Raw genomic sequence first — 22,521 nt, 5'->3', positions numbered from 1 at the left:
AAATTCCTCAAAGATTCTAATAGATAATTGCAAATGCAACACATGAGTCTTAACTATATGCTAGAATCAAAGAAGAGAAGAAGGAGAAGAAGAAGAAGAAGAAGAAGAAGAAGAAGAAGAAGAAGAAGAAGAAGAAGAAGAAGAAGAAGAGGAGGAGGAGGAGGAGGAGGAGGAGGAGGAGGAGGAGGAGGAGGAAGAGGAGGAGGAGGAGGAGGAGGAAGAGGAAGAGGAGGAGGAAAAGGAGGAGGGGGAGGAGGAGGAAGAGAGAGAGGAGGGGGAAGAGAAGGAAGAGGAGGAAGAGGAAGAAGAGGAGGAAGAGAAAGAGGAAGAAGGGGAAGAGGAAGAGGGGGAAGAGGAAGAGAAAGAGGAAGAAGGGGAAGAGGAAGAGGGGGAAGAGGGGGAAGAGAAAGAGGAAGAAGGGGAAGAGGAAGAGGAAGAGGGGGAAGAGGGAGAAGAGGAGGAAGAGGAAGAGGAAGAAGGGGAAGAGGAAGAGTGGGAAGAGGAGGAAGAGAAAGAGGAAGAAGGAGAAGAGGAAGAGGGGGAAGAAGGGAAAGAGGAGGAAGAGGAAGAGGAAGAAGGGGAAGAGGAGGAAGAGGAAGAAGAAGGGGAAGAGGAAAAGAGGGGGAAGAGGAGGAAGAGAAAGAGGAAGAAGGGGAAGAGGAAGAGGAAGAGGGGGAAGAGGAGGAAGAGGAAGAAGAAGGGGAAGAGGAAGAGGAAGAGGGGGAAGAGGAGGAAGAGAAAGAGGAAGAAGGGGAAGAGGAAGAGGAAGTGGGGGAAGAGGGGGAAGAGGAGGAAGAGAAAGAGGAAGAAGAGGGGGAAGAGGAGGAAGAGGAGGAAGAGGAGGAGGAGCAATAAAGAAGATTTGGGGGACAAATGGAACACAGTATCTGTGTTAACTTCCTGAGCCTGATTGACAATTCTCAAGTCCTACGAAGAGGCTCAGGCTCTTTCTCTACCGGAGTGTTTAGCAGTGAGGTCATACGTCTACAAGGAACTTGTAAGCAGCTCAGCAAAGTATGTGTGTGCCTATGTTTATGCCAAAGAATACTTTTGGGGGAGTTTGAAATTTTTCTGTATAAAAAAAATTAATAAACAAATGATAAAAAACGAACTTGTAGATAGGCACTGGTAATAATGCCTTCAGTTCAGATCTTGCCCCTACAAGGGCAAGGCATTGGAGGGATGTGATGGAAGCATGTTAGGAGGTTTTCAGGGATGGTTAAGAGCGCTGACTTCTCTTTCAGAGGTCCTGAGTTCAAATCCCAGCAACCACATGGTGGCTCACAACCCTCTGATGCCCTCTTCTGGTGTGTCTGAAGACAGCTACAGTGTACTCACATATAATGAATAAATAAATACATCTTTAAGAGATTTTTCAGACTTAGAGCTAAGTGAAATAATACACACTTTTTTTTTCTTTTTTTTTTTCGGAGCTGGGGACCAAACCCAGGGCCTTGCGCTCTACCACTGAGCTAAATCCCCAACCTCTAATACACACTTCTAAACCTGGCACCCAGAAGTAGTGGCAAGGGGTGGGGAGTTTGAAGCCAGCCCTGGCTACATATAGAAGAGAGAAGCTAGCTTTGGGTATATGAAACCCTGTGGGGCTCAGTGAGGGGCTCCGTTAATTCTCCCGAGATCTTGGCTAGGTCTTGGAGAGGGCATTTCCAGAAGTCTTAGCATAGCTCCACCCAGCTTGATCCCTCCCTCCCTCCCTCCCTCTCTGTATGGTAGCACAATTATTTGCACCCATATGTTTCACAAGCTATTGTGATCTGCCATGAGGTGACACAGCTGAGAACTGTCGCTGGAGTGGAGCCAAATGTCAGAAACAGCATTAAATCTCTCTCTTTCTTCAAAAGGGAGTCTGGCTTACTTATGTCGTTACGATAATAGCTTATGTCGTTACGATAAAGCTAACACAAGACTCCAACCAACTCCACAAGACGAGAAAAATAAACCGAAAGGTAGAAAGACAAGAAGAAATACCGTAGACGTTCGGAGATGTTCGTGAGGATTCACAGCTAGAATTCTAGCACTTAGGAGGCTGGGGCAGGAGGCTACCACAAAGTAAAGGCCAGCGTGGGGCTACCATGCGAAAGCCTGTCTTGAAAACGAACAATAATGAAATTAGTGCTAATAGTTAATAACATGACTGACTAACCTAAAATATGAAGCAGGGTGTGAAGAGGCAGCTCAGCGAGTGATGCAAATCCCCAGCTTCCTTGGGAAAAGAGAAGCGTGGGGGTGATCCAGACGGGAAAAAGCAGGTAGTACCTACTTCAGGGGAGAATCTGTTTTAAGACAGAGCAGGCTTCCGGCTTCCTGCTCTGGCCTCCAAATACTCAGGCACGGTGCTCAGATGCACACGTGTGCAACACACACACACACACACACACACACACACACACAGGCACGCACACACGGATTTAAAAAGCCAAATAATTACCTAGGGATAAGTCAAACAAGAAATGTAGGTATTGGTGATTAACCTCTTGTCTTTTTATTGTGAAGATTAATCTCATTGCCAACTTGATTGGGTTGAGAAACACTGAGGAAGTGAGAGAAGCATCCCTGTGGCTATGCCTGCGAGAACATTTCCAGACTTCCCGGATCCTGCGGCCTCTGAGGGTTGAATGATTTAATCCACTGAAAACCTGAATAGACTACTGGGAAGCAGTCGGGGAGAGAGCTGAGGCCTCATTGGAAGAAGTGGAGAATGAGGGGTTGGGGATTTAGCTCAGTGGTAGAGCGCTTGCCTAGGAAGCTCAAGGCCCTGGGTTCGGTCCCCAACTCCGAAAAAAAAGAACCAAAAAAAAAAAAGAAAGAAGTGGAGAATGAGAGCCCATTCTTGGGGACTGTACATTGCCGCGGTCCCTTCCTGCTATAGTAATGATGTGCTTCCAACCCACCACGGGGTGAAGAAGTCCTACCGCACATACCCCCCAGTCACCCATTTTCTACCAAACGCTCAGTCCATGAAGCCCTTGGGCTTAATCCTCTGATATTCGGAACCAGGTCTTTCCCTGTGAGGTGGTACCCTCATAGCCTTTGGTCACAGCTATAGAAAAGTAGCTAAGAGCAAACGCCACACATTAATAGAATGTTATGTCCACTGATTATCAAACTCAATACTATAAAAAACCAGTTTTCTTGTCTGTTTACTTCTTTTTGTGTTTAGGGTCTCACTATGTAGCTTTGGCTGGCCTGGAACTCACTCTGTAGGCCAGGGTTGTCTCAAACTCACAGAGATCCACCTGCCTCTGCTTCCCAAGAGCTGGAATTAAAGGCATAGCTGCCGCTCCCGAATACAACTGTCTCTTTAAGTAGCTTAGGCTGCCCTGGAACTTTCAATCCTCCTACCTCGGCCTCCTACAGTACTAGGATTACAGGATGTGTGCGCATCGGTACATCCAACCTCAGCTTTTGCAGTAATATGATGATTTTAAATGTCATATAGGGAGTCAAGATACAGCGCAATGATAAAATGTTTTCACAGCACGGTAAGGCCCTGGGTTGATCCTCACATGCAAAATAAAACAAAATCGATATAGAGATGCAAAGAGTGATAAGTCAAAGCATTCTTTTGAATAAAAGAGCTAGAGACGTGGCACGGTGGCACAATCCCCGGACCTCAGCACTCAGGCTGAGGCAGGAGGACCACCGAGAGCTCAAAGCTAGCCTGAAGTACTAAACACAGAGCTAAAGGCCAACCTGGAGACACAGTGAGATCCTGCCTCCCCCCACCCCGGCCAAAACAAACAAACAAAATAAACAAAGCCAGGCCAGCCAGATGGCTCAGAAGGAAGAGGCTTGTTACCAAACTTGAAGACCTGAGCTCCCTTCTCCAAGGCCCACATAGTTGAAGGAGAGAAGCAATTCTAGCAAGTTGTCCTTTAATTTGCATATGCTCCCCTGGGCATTCTCAAGCCTGTCCTCTCTGCCACCCCCCACACACAATCAATAAGTAATCAATAGGTAATCAATAAGTAGGTAGGGAACCACCAAAACCAGGACAATAGCACTAGCCAAAAATGAAACAAACATTCCTCTGTATGTTGGAGCAGCTAGGACCTTAGGCCGGCCTTTAACCTAGCAGCTACCAGACAGCCCCTCAATAAGTAAGTAAGTAATAAGTGTATCTAAAATAATAAAAAGGACCAAAGAGTAGAAAGACTAATATGTAGCGAGCCCTATTACAAAGTTACCAAGACAGAGTAACATTGAGGTTTCATTCAGGACAGGTTGAACAAAGGAGCAGATCCAGGTGGCTACAAAAAGATCCCCACAAGCACAGGCACCCAGCCTTGTGGAGAGGCTACCATTCATCCCCCTGGATTTGTTTTCTTTTGTTTTGTTTTTTTTTTTAAAGGAGGATCTTGACCCCTATCTTTTTACCAGACTGGAAAATCAATTCCCGGTGAAGTTTAGATTTAAATGTGAAAGTCAATGAGGAGATTTTTCAGAAAAAAAAATGTGATCATCTTCATGACCAATGGAGAAGGTTAAAAAGAAAGAAAAAAAAAAAACTCGAAGAAGATGCAACAGGAGCTAATGAAGAAAGCAAAACTGGGGGCTGGGGATTTAGCTCAGTGGTAGAGCGCTTGCCTAGGAAGCACAAGGCCCTGGGTTCGATCCCCAGCTCCGAAAAAAAGAACCAAAAAAAAAAAAGAAAGAAAGAAAGCAAAACTAAACCGTTACTGTGAAGGAAGGCGAAGATCAACTGTGGGCTCTGTCGTGGTTCCTGGAGTCCTGCCTACAGTTTGGAGTCAGCCTTAACAATATAGCAAGACCCCGAGATTCCCATCTCAAACAGAAAAGAAAACAAACCTATTCTTTTTTTCCCCTCTTTGAGATTATGCAGCCTTGGGTGGCCTAGAATTCACTGGGTAAATCAGGCTGACCTCGAACTCATAGAGATCTCCCTGCCTCTGTCTCCCAGAGTGCTGGGATTTTAAAGGTGTGCGCCACCAGACCTACCCAATACCCACCACTTTAACCATGTCAAAAGACAACACAGCCTGAGCTCTAAAGTGCCTGCTTGGCCTGGAGAGATGGCTCAGCAGTTAAGAGCACTGGCTGCTCTTCCAGAGGTCCTGAGCTCAACTCCCAGCAACCACATGGTGACTCACAACCATCTGTAATGAGATCTGGTGCCCTCTTCTGGTGTGTCTGAAGACAACAACAGTATACGCGTATACATAGAAAATAAAAAATTGGGGTTGGGGATTTAGCTCAGTGGTAGAGCGCTCAAGGCCCTGGGTTCGGTCCCCAGCTCCGAAAAAAGAAAAAGGGAAAAAAAAAAAAGAAAAGAAAAGAAAAAATTGGGCTGGAGAGGTGGCTCAGTGGTTAAGAGCACTGACTGCTCTTCCAGAGGTCCTGAGTTCAAATCCCAGCAACCCCATGGTGGCTCACAACCATCTATAATGAGATCCGATGCCCTCTTCTGGTGTGTCTGAAGACAGCTACTATATATAATAAATAAATCTTTAAAAAAAAGAGAGAGAGAGAGAGAGAATAAAAAAATTAACCTGAAACGCCTGCCAACTAGTTTCAGCCCTTTAGGAGCTGGAAGGGGAGGGGCTTCATGAAAGTGAGGCCAGAGGAGACTCACAAGAAGCTGTCTCAACGAGACAATAATACACGCAAGGGGAATTTTAAAAATCGTGCAGGGCACAGAGACACATGTCTACAGTTAGGAGACTAAAGCAGTGGAATTCCAAGTTCAAGGCCTTTGCATACCTGTGGTCTCCTGGTGAACTGAAAATATGGGCTAGGGAACTACTAAAACCAAGAGCACTGGCCAAAAATGAAACCAACGTTCCGTTGCACACCCGACAGGCTCCAAACGCTAGGGCTGTCGGCGTGCGCCATCACACCCAGCCTTAAACCTAGCCAGTTACCCGACTGCCCCTCAAACCAGTATCTTAAACCCATTAACTGTGAGACAGTCATTGAATGGAAACCTATACAGCGGTGAAATAAATCAAGGATCACATAAAATAAATACTTTGAACTGTGGAATAAAAGAAAGTGGAATAAAAGAAAGAAAGTGGAATAAAAGAAGGAAAAACCATGAGGCTATGCAGTAGGATTCCACAAACGTAATGTAACCAGCAAGAGAGAATTTGGGATGCGGATCTCCATATGTCTGGGTGCTTAAAATCCATCAACGCCATTGGCATAGGTGCACCTCCTTATATGTACACTTCAGCTGAAAAGTTTTTAGTAGAATATAGGAATGGGGGTTGGGGATTTAGCTCAGTGGTAGAGCGCTTGCCTAGGAAGCGCAAGGCCCTGGGTTTGGTCCCCAGCTCCGAAAAAAAAAAAAAAAGAAGCAAAAAAAAAAAAAAAAAGAATATAGGAATGGAAACCTCGTTTTTATTTTTAAAGGCAGGTCACTGCAGACTATGACACAGGCTTACAGTCACAACAACTTAGAAGGCTAAAATAGGAGGAGTACTTGAGCCCAGGAGTTCAAGACCAGGCTGGAAAACGTGCCAAAATCCGTTTATCCAAATGAAAGGGCTCAAGTGAGGAGCAGATGGCCAGTCGACAAAAGCTTGATTTAAAAACAGCAGAGGATCTACAGCCAGGGTTGTAGCCTGAAAGGCTAGTGGGCATGCCTCCCCCAAACCCATTTTTCTGTGTGTGTGTGTGTGTGTGTGTGTGTGTACATGTGTGAGTGTGTATGTGAGTGTGAGTGTGTATGTGTAAGTGTATGTGGCAGTTTGTATATGTGTGAGTGTGTATGTGTATGTGCATGTGAGTGTATATGTATGAATGTGTATGTGTGAGTGTATGTGTAAGTGTATGTGTGAGTGTGTGTCTGAGTGTATGTGTGTGTATGTGTGTATATGTGTGAATGTGTATGTGTGTGAGTGTGTATGTGTAAGTATATGTGGGAGTGCATGTGTGTGTTTATGTATGTATGTATGTGTATGAGTGTATATGTGTGAATGTGTGTGTATGTGTAAGTGTGTGAGAGTGTGCATGTGTGAGTGTTTATGTATGTATGTATGTATGTGTAGGAGTGTGTATGTGTGAATGTGTGTAAGTGTGTATGTGTAAGTGTGTGAGAGTGTGTATGTGTGTGAGTGTGTGAGAGTGTGCATGGGTGAGTGTATATGGATGAGTGTGTGTGTTGAGTATATGTGTATGTGTGGATGTGTATGTGTGTGTGAGTGTGTATGTGTAAGTGTATGTGGGAGTGTATGTGTGTGAGTGCATGTGTGTGAGTGTGTGTATGTATGTGTATGAGTGTGTATGTGTGAATGTGTGTGTGTATGTGTAAGTGTGTGAGTGTATGTGTGAGAGTGTGCATGGGTGAGTGTATATGGATGAGTGTGTTGAGTATATGTGTATGTGTGAGTGTATATATGAGTGTGTGTGTGTGTATGAGTGTGAGTGTGTTTGTATATGTATGTGGAAGCCACAGGTTGACATCAGGTGTCTGCCTCAGTCACTGCTCCATATAAAGAGGTAGGGTCTCTCACTTGAATCCAGAGCTCACCAATTTGCTTAATTTAGCTACCCAGCTTATCTCACGGATCCCTAACACTGGACTACTAGGTTACAGATAGGTGCTGTACCTACTCAGCGTAGACGTAGGCACTGGGCATCCAACCTGGGTCCACATGCTGTCATAGCAACTGCTTCCCTGCTGAGCCGATGCCCCTTCTGAACTTGGTTGGCCGGCCACCCCAGCACTGTCCTACCACAGTGTGAGTTAATGTTAGGAGCACTGAGAAACCCCGGACAACTGCTGTTTCCTATTTATTCTCTGTCCCCATGGACTGTCAGCCCCCTGAGGCACACTGTCCCCAACAACCAGCTTCAGCATCGGTGTCCCAGGGACATGACAGGGACAGGGCCTACCTAGCACTATCAGGAAGGAGGACCCTGTGGTGGCAAGGTGTTAGCCTGGGGCTCCTGGTCCTATTTTTACCTTCACAAGGGGAGGCAACTGACCAAAACAAGTCAGAAAAGAGGAAGGAAAGAGGAGAAGAAGAAAAGAAAGGCAAGGGCCAGGGAGATGGCTCCGCAGATAAGGCACTCGCCAAGCCAGAGGCAAGAGGTGACCAATGAGGTAATTTCCTCTCGGAGTAATTTTAGACCACCAAGGTCTACACGAGCAGCTGGATATGTTACACAAGTCAAACTATTCTGTCTTGCTTAAGCCAGCCTAGATACATTTGTCACCTCTGTCCTTTAAGATAAATGCACTTTTCCCCACTCTCCAGAAGGCTGTGTGGACTGAGACTACAATGGACAACTGTTAATACCCCAGGAGAGCTGCAGCCAGCAACATGGTTCAGTGTCCAACCACCCATACCTCCCTGAAACATTCACATACACATCACGACCCCAGAAAGGGGACGAGAGCGGACCATGATGGCTAGTACCAATAATCCCAGCGTGTAGGAGGATGAGGCAGAAGGATTACTGTGAGTTTGAACCCAGTCTGGGCTACAGAGTAAGAGCTTGTCTCAAAACAAAAAAACAATAAGGTTAGCTCACCCTGCTTTCTTGGTTCTAGTCTGGCAAGAATATTAGAACCATCTAATTGGATCCTCCATGAGAGCCATGAGGTCCAACTGAAAGAAGAGGCCGTCGGGATGCGAACTGTATCTGGAAAAGGCTTGGGGAGTTTATTAGCAAGTCCAGGAAAGCAACATTACTTAGGCAAGCTAAAACAGCCAGACGGTGGGCCCACACGCCTTTAATCCCATCACTCAGGAGGCAGAGGCAGCCAGATCTCTATGAGGGTGAGTCCAGGCTGGTCTACCAAGTTCCAGGACACCCAGGGCTACACAGAGAAACCCTAAAGCACATATCTACAATCTCAACACCTAGAAGACCGAAGCACTGTGGATTCCAGACCAGCCTCGTTACACAGTAAGACCTTGTCTTAAAAACCTAAGAGAACAATTGTGGCAAATACTCTGGCCAAGTTGTCTGACACGCCCAGTAGCCAGCTGCCTTCATATTCCACAGGTGTGATTTTCATAAATTTTAATACCCACTATCATGGCCATCATCAAAAACACAGATGGGATTATAAAATAAGGCTGAGGCGGGAGAATGGTTAGTTCTAGACCAGCCTGGACCTTATAATGCAACCCTGCTCACACAAATTTAAACACAAAAGCTCAAGAAACAAAACTAAACAAACAAGAAAATACTCAGTGCCAAAAGCAAAAACCAAAACCAAATCAGACCAGAACAAGCCTAGAGTGTGTATGAGGAGCAAAATTGAGCCACCGTACAGAGATCAGGACTTGAGTAGAAACAGGTCGACAGTCAACGGTTACCTTATACTGTGAGGATCTCCCACTGATGTTGGTACCTCAGTTCCTCAATATAGAAGTTGGGAGGAGGGAACCATGGGAAGGTGTTGAGGTCTTGAGGCTGGACCCCTTAGGGATAATTAATGTCTCCTAAATTCATTACCACGATATCAAGTTTCTATAAGGCAAGATGTTCCTTGTGCCCTCCACACCCCTGCGTGGTCTTTCTCTTCCCACCATCGGTCGAAGCAGCACATACTAACGAGATGCCCACACACTGTACTCTTGGACTCGCCAGTCCCAAAACCATGAGCCCAAATTAACCTCTTCTCTGTAAGTCACTCAGTCGACGAGTAGTCTGTCACGGCACTAGAAAACATGACTAAGATGCTGTAAGACTCCAGAGAAATGGGTGTTCGTGAAAACTTGTACAGTAAACATTCGTTGCGTTATTCATAGCAGCTGAAAGGTAGAAACAACCAAAACGCCCATGAGGGGACAGGTGGGCAAACAAAATGTGGTCCTTTGATATAAAGAAAACGAAGGGGGGCTGGAGAGATGGCTCAGCGGTTAAGAGCACCGACTGCTCTTCCAGAGGTCATGAGTTCAATTCCCAGCAACCACATGGTGGCTCACAACCATCTGTAATGGAATCCGATGCCCTCTTCTAGTGTATCTGAAGACAGCTACAGTGTACTTGTATATGATAAATAAATAAATCTTTAAAAAAGAAAACGAAGGAGGTGTACGAGGGGGCAGACGAAGGGTATGTGGGGGGTGGTAATCTGGAATTGCAGTGGTGAAGGTTGCAAAACACGGAATATTCAAAAAAAAAAAAAAGCCCACTGAACCGAACACTTTAAATAGGGAGGTTACATTATATGAGTTTAACTTTAAAAAGAAAGAGTTAAGCAAGGAACACAGCGCAGTTGACAGAAAAGTTGCCTGTCATGTGTGAGGCCCTGGGTTTACTTTCCAGCGCCACACACTTAATTAATTAATAATTAATTGATAATTAATTAAAAGTGCCGATGCCCACAAAGAAAATAAGCAAATCGCCTAGGTTCCCCCTCACTCTTAGTTTTCAGCTCCGCAAGGCTTCCCACAGTCAGTGCCTAAGCTCCAAATCCAAATTTCCCTGGGGCTTCCAAGGCTCTGATGATCTGGCCCCGGGGTTTCTGACAACACTCCCTCCTTTGTCATTCAAGGTTGAAAGTTTATACCCCTGGCCTTTTTCCCTTGCTGGTTTCTCACAGCCTAGACTACCCCCCCCCCCCCCCCCCCGTGGCTGATATATTAAAAATGGACGAATGGATGGATGAATGAGTGGTTTTCGTGTATGTGCCTCTGTCTGTGTCTGCTGATGCCTATAAAGGACAGAACAGAGGGTCAGGTAGATGCACTGGCGCTGGAGTTACAGGTGGTTTTAAGTAGCCTGACCTGGATGCTGGGAAACAAACCTAGGTCCTCTGGAAGAGCAGCAAGTGATCTGCCACTGAGTCATCTCTCCAGCCCCATAGTTGATTCTCATCACCTGAGTATCTGTTCAAATGCCTCCTCTCTTCCCTGATGCCCATGCCTGAAGTGCAACCCTACTGTGTGCTTTACCCATCAGCCTGCTTATTTCCTCAAAGCTCTTTCAATCATTGCAAAGATAATGTCGTTAACATCTTTACTGCCGGTGGTCCTACTAAAGAGGGCAGGGTCCTTGTCGGTTACATCCACAGCCTACCATGTAGGCAAGAAATGATTTTCCAGAAAGAATGGTGTCATCAAAGGACTTTCCGTGTGATCTGAAATGGCACCTGCTACCTGGTAGAAGGTCGAGAGTGCTAAGCCACCAGCCTTACTTGGCAGGTCCTCAGAGAGTTTAGCCATTTGCTAAACATGGAGTGGCAAGCCACACCCTAGGCCTGCCTAGAACCCTGAGGAAGCGGGAGGCATAACCCCTCCCCTGCGTGAACACATGAAAGTCTTTTAGGGGTCACGAAGCACTCAGTGTTTACCCAGCAACCCACAAACAAACGGGAAGGAGAGATCTGAGATTGCGTTGTTGACACCCAAGATAGAGACCGGGTCCAAACCACCTCATAAAACTGTGCTGGCAAACATCCTCTGAGCCAGCTTCTCAGGACTTTGCAATCTAACCTGTTCTCCAGAGTCAGGCTTACACCTGCTCTCACCTCCTTCGGAGAGCACATTCTTTTCTGAAGCAGCTGTAAGTCTAAACGGGCGGGCGGCAGTGAAGACCTCCCCTGCCCTTCTCCTGCCCTGCCTTTGGCACTTACCCACCAGGAGTTTGACGTCTCGGACTGTGAAGTCAGGGTCTGGCATCCTGGAGAAAAGAGAAGTATGAATATTTAGTTAGAATAAATAAATAAAGAGATAGGTAGGTAGGTAGATAGACTCTACCCTGAGTCAAAGGGGAAGCCATTTTTTCAAAAAGGGGTCCTTGTTCTAAGCTTGGGCATATGAGAGAACCCCAAGGACAAACCTAGTAAACTAGATAAGTACCTTCAGGAAAGTCACCCAGAAGCACAGAGTAGGCTCCCTAACTATATGAGAAAACGCAAGCTGAGCCTCAGGGGAGAATGGGACATCACTGGTCACCTTGCTGCAGGACAAACTAAAGTGTGGTGTCAGGGACCTGCTTTTTTTTTTTTTTTTTTTTTTTTTTTTTGGTTCTTTTTTTCAGAGCTGGGGACCGAACCCAGGACCTGCTTTAATTTAGGTCGTCTCTGTCCCTTTAGAAAATATTTTCCATACAATTATATACTCAGACGGCATAATACTCTTGAAGCACTAAAAAACAGGAAGATTGTGAGTCCCGGACTAGCAACACAGCAATAAACTATCTCAAAAAAAAAAATTACAAGATTAAATAGTAAATGAGTAAAGACAGAGTCAGAAAGGGGACAGCATGCTTTTATGGACAGTGTCAGAAGCCCACAATCCCAGCTCTTGGGAAGTGAAGGCAGGAGGAGCAAACATTCAAGATTATCCTGTACCACAAAGTTAAGTCTGAGGCCAGCCTGGGCTCTTAAAGAACAAAAACGAGAAGGAAAACAGAGATGCTAAAAGGCAGGTGCCACACGCTTTTAAATCTCAGTACTCAGAAAGAGACGGGAAGATCTCTATGAGTCCAAGGTCAGCCTGGTCTCTACATAGCGAGGTCCATGCCAGCCAGTGAGGAAGACGCTGAAAGTCTCATGTCTCCGGTAGGAAGTACACGAATGAGCATAAGTAGAAGCTAGAGTGGGAGGCAACCTAAAACCCCTTTCTTATCCATGATCGAGGATTGGAGCCTGTTCTTCCAGCCTGCCCCCATCTCTCCCCAACCCAGAACCCTAGCGGTTCTGCAGAATACAATTGGAGAGAGGCATAGGAGAGGAAACACACACCCTTCACAGAACGAGACCCATTTCCCACACATTGGGAGAATGCTCAAAAACATGCATCCTGGTACCCTAGTCCAAGCACAGAGGATGGCCAATCCCTTCACAACCCATGCTTAACGCAATGCTCAACAGGAAGTTGTTTCGTGGGACCAGAGTAGACCAGAGAGCAGTGGGAGATCCATCACTGCTTAAAATGACCAGGATAGACTAGATGTTGGTGGGGGAGATCCATCACTAGGACTTCCAAATTCCCGAAAAAAAGATCAGCGTTTCCTCTCGGGAGGGCCTTGAACAAGGAGGAGCTGTTCCCAGATTTTAGGCAAAGTCCTTCTGGAAGCACTAAGTGGGCTCCCCGACTCTTCTCCCTCCTTTCTGACCAGCTTTGAGTTGTGATGGGGAAGAAGACCAAGGAAGAAGGGATTAATTTCAGCCACTTACTTGATTCCTAGTCCATCCTTGTCTCGAAAAACCAGGGGAACCCTGAGAGCTTCTCTCTGTACGTACTCATAGTTAAAATCTGTTGGGGGTATTTGAATGAAAAACAGTTATCCGGTTAAGTTATTAAATGGTCAAGAGGCAAATCCACTAGATGCAGGTACCAGCTAGATGGTAAAACTCTCTGGGAAAATAACCAGAAAGTAGATAAGGCAAAACCATGCCATCACTCCATCCGCTCCTCTGCCTACTCATTCCCTGCATGCCCCACGGGTCCCAACTTGTCAATGAACAGCCCAAGGCCAGCCAGGACTCGGGAGGAGACTTAGAAAGAACTCTACGGTGAAAACTCAGTAGTTACTATTGAGAAAGAGGGACAGACAAACACCAGGCTTGAGTCAAGGCAGGAAAGGGATGGCAACATTGAAGCAAGCTACCTGGGAGGACCTCAACCCCTGGATAGACCGGGAAACGCTGAACATCAGTGAAAATCTTATTGTAATATCCTGGATGGTGAAGGGGGTGAGGGGAGCTGGTTTCCCTGGAAACTATGTATTTGGTGCCAAAATAACTAGGGAACTGGGCATAGCTTTGTTGTCTTGCTATGGTGAAATTCGATTGGAGCCCATCATCGTACTTGCTTCAACTGGATAACCAGGAGGGTTGTGCTAATGAACTAGGAGGACGGAGCACAGGAAGCCCTCCCCCCAAGGAAGACTCCACAAGGCAGTTTTCTTTCAGTAGTTTGCATGATAGAGATACAACGCCCACCCAACCCCCCAATCCTATCCAAAGCCCCCCAGCCTTTGCCTAATTCTTTCCCTCCTCAAGTCCCGAGCCAGTGGCTCTGACCCAACCATATCCCCCAGCATGGACGTGAGGGATGCTGGGCTACATCCTCTTTCCTCCCAAATCAGGTGACTAATGCAAGGTACCAAGGGCACCAGTCCTTTCTAAGCTGGTCAGAAAGGAGGGAGAAGAGTCGGGGAGCCCAAGCCCTAGGGAAGCAGTTCAGCCGGGAAGCCTTTGGGGGAGGAGGAGGAGGAGGCAACAGGCTCAGGAGAGAGAGAACAAAACCCAGAGCCGAGAAAGCCCTGACCCCAGAGGCTCAGATCCCCAGGGGCTCCTAGTGAATGGGGATTCCTCCGGATTTAAAGGAAGAGAAGTTTGAGACGCTTCTGTTTTGAGGCTAAGGGTTCCTTCTGCATTTCAGCTCCTCCCTCCAGTTTTAAGGGCAGATCTGAATTAACAAGCAAAAGCCCAAGCCCTCTCCCTTTGAAAGAAGCCAGGGCAGCAGCTTTAAGGATGCCCTTGGAGCTCCCTAGATGGTAACCTTCCCGGTCTACACACCCCCCAACTCCCCACCCAACCCACCCTCCGGTTTCAGCTTCCACAAATGGGCCTGAGAAAAAGCTCGCAAATCCTGGCCTGAGAATTCCTGACAAATCACTAGGAGGGAGCGTTTGCACATTGTTTTCTCATAGGCTTTGCCAGGCCCGGTAAAGTGGAGGAAGAAAGGGGGAAGAATTAAAATCCCATTTGTGCCGAGAAAATATAAACGCAGCTGGGGCTGGTACCCTGTTTTGGGGTGAAATTTCTTTGGGGAAAAAATAAATAAATAAAAACTTCCCTTCCCCCACTTCTCCCTAACTTCACCAGAGCCCCAGGAGGCGGTGAGCACAAAAGAGAAACTTCAAAAAATGCAAAGCCGGGGACAGTTTCCTCTAGGGCTAACTCCAGGCCTCAGCCACTCAAGCAGAACCTGGAGGAGGGAGGCTCTTCCCCTGCTGTCAGCCCACTGAGAGGACAGGGGTTTCCAAGGGGGATGGGGAAACACAAAATGGAAAATGAGTAATTAAAAGGAAACTTTAAAAAGTCCACACACCCTAGGAAGGCGTGGGTAAGCCAGGGCTTCTCCCAAACTCCAATCCTACAGGCCAAAATAGGATGTGGGTCCATAACCTACAAAAGACCCCCAGGATGCTGGCTGGGGAGGTTCGGGGCTCCTAAAGCCTCACTTCAAACAGGAGTATCACCCAACCGAACATGTCTAAGAAACACCCCAGCCATTCTGTCAGTAGGAGAGCCAGGGAGACCCAAAGCCAGGAGGTCCCTCCAAAACCGTGTCCACCTTCTGCTTCCTCACCGGAAAGGCCAGAGGACACAGAGCTCTCATGTCAGCCATGGGAAAAGACCCTGTCTCCCAAAATGTACCAAAGTCTTCCATTCAAACTGCCAAGGAACTGGGATTTTAGCTCTGGGCCTGAACAGGTAATTCATTACATTATACAAACTAGACCCCCAATTCAGACTGTCAAGGCTGTAGCGCTAGAGGCTTCCGGCTTGGGGAGGAAAGGATAGCGCCAATAACGCCCAACAGCCCACTTAGTTCCTTCTCTAATCCTGTAGGGCAGGGCCCAAGAAGGAAGAAAGGCGCTTCAGACCCAAGGTTCAGCCTCAAAGCCCGAAGGGGCGTAACCCTAACAAGGGAAGACGCTGCCATCTTCAGTGCCAAAGCCCACTGCCAGTTCATAACCCGCAGGGCCCAGGGTGATAGGGGCTTGTTTGGGAGGCTTCAAGCTGAAGGCCGTCACTCCGATGTCCCAGGGATGTCGGGAAGGGCTCCTGCCAGGCATTGCACCTCTGGCAGCGCAGAGAGCGCAACTGGCTTGGGAGAGTAAGGATGCTGCGCTCACGCCCTCCCTCAGTCCCAGAGTCTGTCCCTGGGTCCCTCTCAGTCCAATAGCCCCTTGGCAGTGACCAGCCTGGTGTTGATGATGGGTACAGTCAGGGCCTAGGCCCACGCCAGGCCCAGCCCTCTTCCTGCCTGCCCTCCTCCCTTACCACCCCCCCACCCCCAGTGCTCAGTCTCGTTTCGTCACCGGATCCCCTGGAATGGGGGACGCGGGCGCGAAATACGAACCCAGCCACAGGCAGCTCCCTCCCCACGTGCGCGCTGGCCCTCTGCACAGAGTGCAGCCAGGAGAGGGGGTGCCTTACCTTTGCCTTCCATGGCATGCACGAAGTCCCCCTGGTATAGCTGGCTACGTAGCTTCTCCTCCAGGCTGAAGCCACGGACGCTGACAATTTCCTCCACGTCCGACAAGTCTTCGTTCTCGTCGTATCTCTGGCGGTCAATCGCACGCTGCGGGGACCCAACCAGAGAACCCGGGACATTACTGAGAGGACTTGGGGGTCTCCTCTCACCCTGGGCCCACCAAGAACAGGTGCAAGAGTGGCGCGCCCACTGCACCCCAGCATTGCAATCTGAGCAACTTTGCGCAAATGCCAAAGATGCTGGAAAACAGAAAAAGGGGCTCGCACCCCCAAGGCCCGACTGCTCTTACATGAAGCAATCCCCTCCTGCATCTTTGGAAGCCATCGAAGTGTTATTTGGGGCTTTCCTCTGCCCCCACCCCAGTGATGTGCTACGCTTTGCCCACTCGACTGGGAGCCTGGTTATGTAACCCCCGAAGGGGGCTCTGGGTATGAGCTGGCGGGGCAGATGTAGGCCCCGAGAGAAGCCGCTGCAGCACCCGGCTCAGCGGTAACAGCAGCCCCGGCGGCCACGGCGGCCAACCCGGGAAGCCGGAACCCGGGGCCGGCGGCATTACTAAGGCTGGAGCTGCTCTCGAGCTACAGAAAAGCTGGAAAGCTGAAACGGAAGGGTTGAGACCCTAGCGGCCCCCGCCGACCGACCGCTAGTGCAAGAAGAGGAGGGGAGGGGAGGAGGTTAAGAGCGTGGGGAGAGAGAGGCAGCCGGCCCACCACAAAGCTTCCACCAGAGACCCCCAAAACGCACCAGCAGCTGCCTCATCTCCCCACGAGCGCGCGCGCACACTCACTTCCTAAGGAGACTCCCCCACCACTCCCCGCATCCTTCTTCCTCCTCCCTCCGCCGCTCAGCACCGAGCCCCGCAGCCCCCCAGATCCCAGGCGAACCCCGAGCCCGCTCAGCCCCTTCCACGCCTTTCGGCGCTACCTCCTCCCCACTTAAGTGTCTGAGACCCTGAGCCTCACAAGAGACTGGAGGAGTAAGCTGCTCGCTTCCTTTTGCATGCAATTTATTTTTTTCCGGTCCTCTTGCAAAATACAGAAAAGGAAAGAAAAGGCAGCGAGAAACAACCAAAAATAAACAAATAGATAAATCGATCATATACCAGATACAGATTTGGGGGAGGAAAAAAAAAAGCTACACACCAATCTTCTTCCAGAGTCTTTCTCTGCCTCCATTTTTTTAGGGGAGTTCACCAATTAATTGTCAACACTCCTGCCCCCTGCATTTTGGCGGAGGGGGAAAGGAGGGAAGACCAAAGAAAAGAAACCAAAAAAAAAATAAATAAATAGAGCAAGCCAGAGCCGATATCTACAAAGTTTTGCACCAACACTTAAGCAGATCCGTTTGCAAAGTCCTAGGAAACCATTTTCAGCAGTTGTGGGGGGGGAGGCGTCGACGTCATAATCCCCGGAACGTAAACATTGTTGCCGATCGGGCTCCGAGCTTGCGGCTAGGCTAGTTGGGGAGAAGGGGGGCTCGGGTTGGGGGTGTCGGGGACCGCAGCCGTAGGAGGTGTGGGGCCAGAAGGGAGCCTGGGACGCACCGGGCGCCGTTAGCGCCTTGGCATCGCTGTTTTGTTGTTGGGTCACGAGTGCGCCTCTGCACGCAGGCGCCGCCGCCGCCCGGGAGCTGACTTTTGAAGGGCTGAGTTGCAGGCGGCGGGCGCATCCCAGAGATGGCGGGGCAGGGAGGGAGGGAAAGAGAGGAGGGGGTGGGGAGGGAGGTGCAGATTTGCACGGATGGCCTCAGCGGGAGGCGCGGAAATGCTAGCCGAGCCTGCTGGCGTGAAAGCCCCCGGGGCCTGGCACCCCCAAAACCGACCCCCCCACTTCTGCCCCTGTCCTCCTTGCTTGGGTTACCCAGGGCCGCCCCTCTCTTCCTTCAACCACCTTTCCTCATTACCTAGGCTGGCGACCTAAATTCAAAGTATTTTGCATGTATGATTTCTTTTTCTGTTTTGCTTTCCTTACTGCATGTCTAGGGGGGAGGGGCCAGCCTGTCCAGACCCCTATCCATTTGCGAACCTGCCATATTTCCATATGGCATCCGAGGGGCTCAGAAAGAAATTAGCGGAGTTCTGTATCTGTACAGACTGCATAACTTTTAAACTCCCGGGCTGAAATAATATGGAGACACAGGCACAGGTACAGGAAATACAACCAGTCCACAGCCTTCTCAGACTGCAACTGACCGGAAGAAAGCCTTTCGCTCATTCATTCGGACAGCCTCGGTAGTACAGCCCTGAAACAGAAGTTGGGCTTTTAAAAAGAAAGAAAGAAAGAAAAGTCTCTACACTCGCTGAGAAGAGATAGTCGATACACAGGAGGGACTAGAGAATCGGATTCACCAGGCAGGCAAAAGGTAAGCCTCTCTCCTGCGGCAATTTAGGGGAAAAGTAGTGATGTTCGTGGCTTTCTGGGGTACAGCACCTTGATTAATCCATACTGTTTTCTCAGCGGAGAAGGTAGGGGCAGCCTTTGTGAATATGCGAGGGGTATCAGATCCCCCAATGTTCCTCTGTCTTTTAAGTAGTGCTTGTGACTGCTCCCAGAATTGGCCCTCAGTGGTCCTGGAATTCCAAAACGGACAAGTCAGGCCTCTTTTTAAGTTGGGAGAAAGGCTGGCCCCAAACTTTGTTCCCTACGGCCTCTTTCTTGCAAGGGCCTAATGACTTTGCACCAGGGATGTTCTGCGAGACCTCCCAGGTGACGCTACCATTGACTGCAGCTTCTTATTCAGTGCAGGAGCTAAAGCAGGTCATTTTGCGCACCGGGGAAACCCAGATTCAAGAAATTATGAATTTAGGTGACTGCTCTTCCTATCTTGTCCTCAACGTCAACAGCACTGATTCAGACAGATGTGGGGAGGAAGTGGCCTTGCCACCTGAAATCAGCTGTGAGCAGGCTTGGTCACCCTCCCTTACACTAGAATTTCCTACCGTATATTTCTCTACTTTTTCCACCCGCCCCCAAATCTACTCTTTGAAGTTTGTTTTAATTCCTATCCGTGTACGTTAGTGGTAGAAGTCTTCTACGTAAACCCCAAATTTGTCACTGAAATTACATCTACGTTGGATCAGCTGCGCCCACTGGGACAGCCTTTCTAACCATCCCTGTTGGAAACCAGGAGCCAGCTGGGGATGTGATTCAGCGGCGAACTAGGCCCAGCAAGCCTGGGTTCTGGGTTCCATACCCAGCACCAAAGAGGGGGGGGGGGGAATGACGTGGGGACATGGACCTCTTTACCTGGCTCTTCTCGTGAGAAAGAATCTTTTAAAGGAGATGTCTTACGGCCTTGCTGCCCCGTTTTGTAAACAAGGAAGCTGGGAATCAGAAAGGCAGAGCTACTGGCTCTCAACCACGCCGCTTGCCTTTTCAAATGCTCAACTTCATTTATGCTTCAGGCTGTTTTCAGGAGGGGCCCAGGGCTGAGAATCAGTGGGTTAAGAATTAAAGCAAAACTGTCAAATGGGACGTTGGACATCTTCCTGCTTCACCTACCTCCCTGGGGTTCTCTCCCCTCCACCTCTCCCCACCCCCCTGTGGCTTCTGAGTTTTCCCCCCAAAGGAAAAAGTCTGATATCAGCCAGTTTCTTAGAGTGGGCAGAGGTTACTCAGTCACCTGACTTGGTCCCCCTCCCTTTCCAAACCTGGAGGAAATCACAGAAGAATGAGCCAGCCAGGTATTTGTCCCCCTTTGACGCCCCCAGAATGGCCACCCCTCTGCTGGGTCTAAGTGGTCACTCAGTAAACGTTGAGCCCTTGATGGATCACCCTCTCCGGCATATTAGCATCTTCCCTTTATCAGTAATTGGCAGATGAAAGCCTTTGTCCTCGGTCGAAAGAATTCCAAGCATTCCCCCCAAGTGGGGGAGGAGGTTATTTTGGGCCAAGGGGGGAAGGGCCAGACCCTTGAGCTCCAACTTTGGCTGAATGTCCCCCAGGAGCTGGGAGGTGAGAAATGAGAAAGAGAAAGGGGGCTCGTTTTGAGAGGTGAACTTTTAACGCAAGCCAGCCTCGTTGGAAATGAAATACCACATTCCTGTACCATCCTTGTAAAAGGCTCGGTCAGATCCTACCTGTGTTATAGTCAATTGTGTCATCCATCCTCACAGGGGTAATGAGCAGCTCTGTGTCCAAAGACAAGGGGACAGAAGACAGAAATGACAGCTTCACTTGCACAGACACACACTGTGGGCTTGAACGTCCCTGGATGGACCACTCAGAAACCAGGGATTCTGGACTAGGAAGGAACAAACTGCTCTTACGTCGTTAGTCTAGCTCTTGGCTTTCCTATTTGTGAGACGAGGGTAGCCTGGAACTTGTTTTGTAAACCAGGCTGGTCTAGAAGTGTGTAAGCCTCCAGCCTCTGTCTCCTGAATCTTGGGCTACCCTAGTCTCTAGCTCCAGGCGCTGAAGCACTTAAGAGTGCCTTTGAACAAAGCCCTTCATATTGGCATCTCTTTAAATCTATTTCATAGCTATTTCATAGCTAACGCTCAAAGACATGCTAAATTATTTGACCACAATGGTATTATGATGACAGTGATCTGAACCAAGAGCTTGGAAGAATCTGGAGCCCACAACTCTGGCCGCTATGGAAGCCCTGCCTATGAGTCTGTGACATTTATTTAGAACCCAGCCACTCATGAGTACTAAGAACTCACTCTACTACTGAAATACACTTACAGCAAAAAAAAAAAAAAAAATTAAAGTTAAACTGGGCATGGTAGTGCATGCCTGAGCAATATAATAAAACCCTGTGTCAAAAATAAAAAAATTAATGGGCTGGGATTATGGCTCGGCGATGCAGTACCTCACTGGCGTCATATACAAGACCCCGGATCCAATCCCACTGGGGCAGCAGGCAAACAAACAGCACTTAAAACAAGGAGGCTATGGGGTGTCTGCCATCATGGCTCTTACGGTACCTTACCGAGCTATTTATTTATTTATGAGTCAAGGTACCAATTTGGCTTCCAGCTCCATCATCAGCTGTCATAGAACATTTAAGAGGATGAGGAGTTCACGGAGGCAAGGATATGTAAGGCAAAGGTTGTATGGAAGAACACACCTCTGTGCAATGTGAATTTTGCAGCCTTGGCGTTTGAAGCACTTGCTCCCGGTGCCTTCGGTGTGGCCCAGTGCGGGAGCCTGGTGGGATACCAATTGGATGGGCTTGGTTTACCTGCCAAGATCTTACCAAGGTGCTAAATGTCCAGTGGAGGATAGAGTCAAGAACCATATAATAAACCTTAAGGCAGGCATGGTAGCATATTAATCTCAGCTTTTAGGAAGCTCAGGATGGGGAGTTAAAGGCCACAATGCTCTCTATGGTTACCGGACTGTAAGAGCGTGTGGGAAATCCAAAGCCGGGCTCACACTTAATCCTAGCACTCGGAAGGCAGAGGCAGGATCTCTGTGAGTTTGAGGGCCAGCCTGGTCTACATAGTGAGTTCCAAGACAGGTAATGCTACACAGAGGAATCCTATCTTGAAAAACAGAAAGAGAGAGAATATATGTTTGTATGAAGTGACTTAATTATATCCTTAATTAAAAACATGATAAAGAATACTAAATCTTGATTACTGCTTGGATAAACCAAAGGAGATATATTCATAGATCGATGCTTAATCTTTCCTATGCATTGGGTTTTCTTTGGAAAAACATGACAATGGAGAAAGGCAACAGGAAGAGAGGAAAAGAGCTAGCCTTTGGTACATTGTTAAATGTTAACTCTGTGTGTGTGTGTGTGTGTGTGTGTGTGTGTGTGTGTGTGTGTGTGTGTGTTTACTGCCTGATGCAGACCTGAGGGGTTTAATTTCATTCTATGTGGTGTAGAGCCTTTTCAATTCTGCACCATGGAGGTGTGTTAACTACTCAGGAATGAATTCAGGTTAGTGGGGTACCTCAGGAATAGAGCGTTTGTCACCATGTAGAGACTCTGGGTTCAATCCACTACACGCTAGGGGATGGAGCACGTGAATAGAATTAAGGCAGTAAAACCTTGTATGTGCGAGACCCACCACGGACTGATTGTATGACTTTTGGAATTTAAAGTGTACTCTTATTTTAATATGGCAGCAGACCAAGCCGTCTCTGTTAAAGTGATTGTTCTCAGATATCGCCTGTTTATTTTGTTTTGCAGTCCTTGGTGCCTTGTGGATTGAAGTCAAAAGAGAGAAAACAAAACTGTACAAAGGCTGTCAGGCCTGACCCTTGGGGAAAGGCTTAAAGTTCTACTTAGCGTTCTGATTTTGCTTTTCAATTGTGTCTCTTCTTGTGTAAGGGCTGGAAAGGACCCTGGAGACCACAGGTGAGTTAAAGGGTTAATGCTGTGA

At 48.2% G+C, this 22,521-nt stretch overlaps 1 protein-coding gene across 8 annotated transcripts in view; it reads right to left on the bottom strand.

Moving 5' to 3' along the window:
* The window catches only part of Kdm2b (lysine demethylase 2B), a 137,705-nt gene that overhangs the window by 109,097 nt on the left and 6,087 nt on the right, over positions 1-22,521 (bottom strand). For 2 of the 8 annotated variants that reach the window (XM_063271326.1, XM_039089475.2), the window contains exons 1-4: positions 17,324-22,278; positions 16,124-16,268; positions 13,127-13,205; positions 11,579-11,625 (exon numbers count right to left, since the gene is read on the bottom strand). In XM_063271326.1, coding sequence (XP_063127396.1) covers positions 11,579-11,625; positions 13,127-13,205; positions 16,124-16,268; positions 17,324-17,356 — 304 coding nt within the window. In that variant the 5' untranslated portion in view covers positions 17,357-22,278. Of the gene's footprint in view, positions 1-11,578; positions 11,626-13,126; positions 13,206-16,123; positions 16,269-16,925; positions 22,286-22,521 lie in introns of those variants that run through there. The other 6 variants (XM_063271328.1, XM_063271330.1, XM_063271327.1 and 3 more) reach the window with 6 other exon arrangements.

Source organism: Rattus norvegicus, chromosome 12, assembly GCF_036323735.1.
Source record: "Rattus norvegicus strain BN/NHsdMcwi chromosome 12, GRCr8, whole genome shotgun sequence".
Classification (NCBI taxonomy): Eukaryota; Metazoa; Chordata; class Mammalia; order Rodentia; family Muridae; genus Rattus; species Rattus norvegicus.
This window is presented reverse-complemented; position numbering and strand designations above follow the sequence as displayed.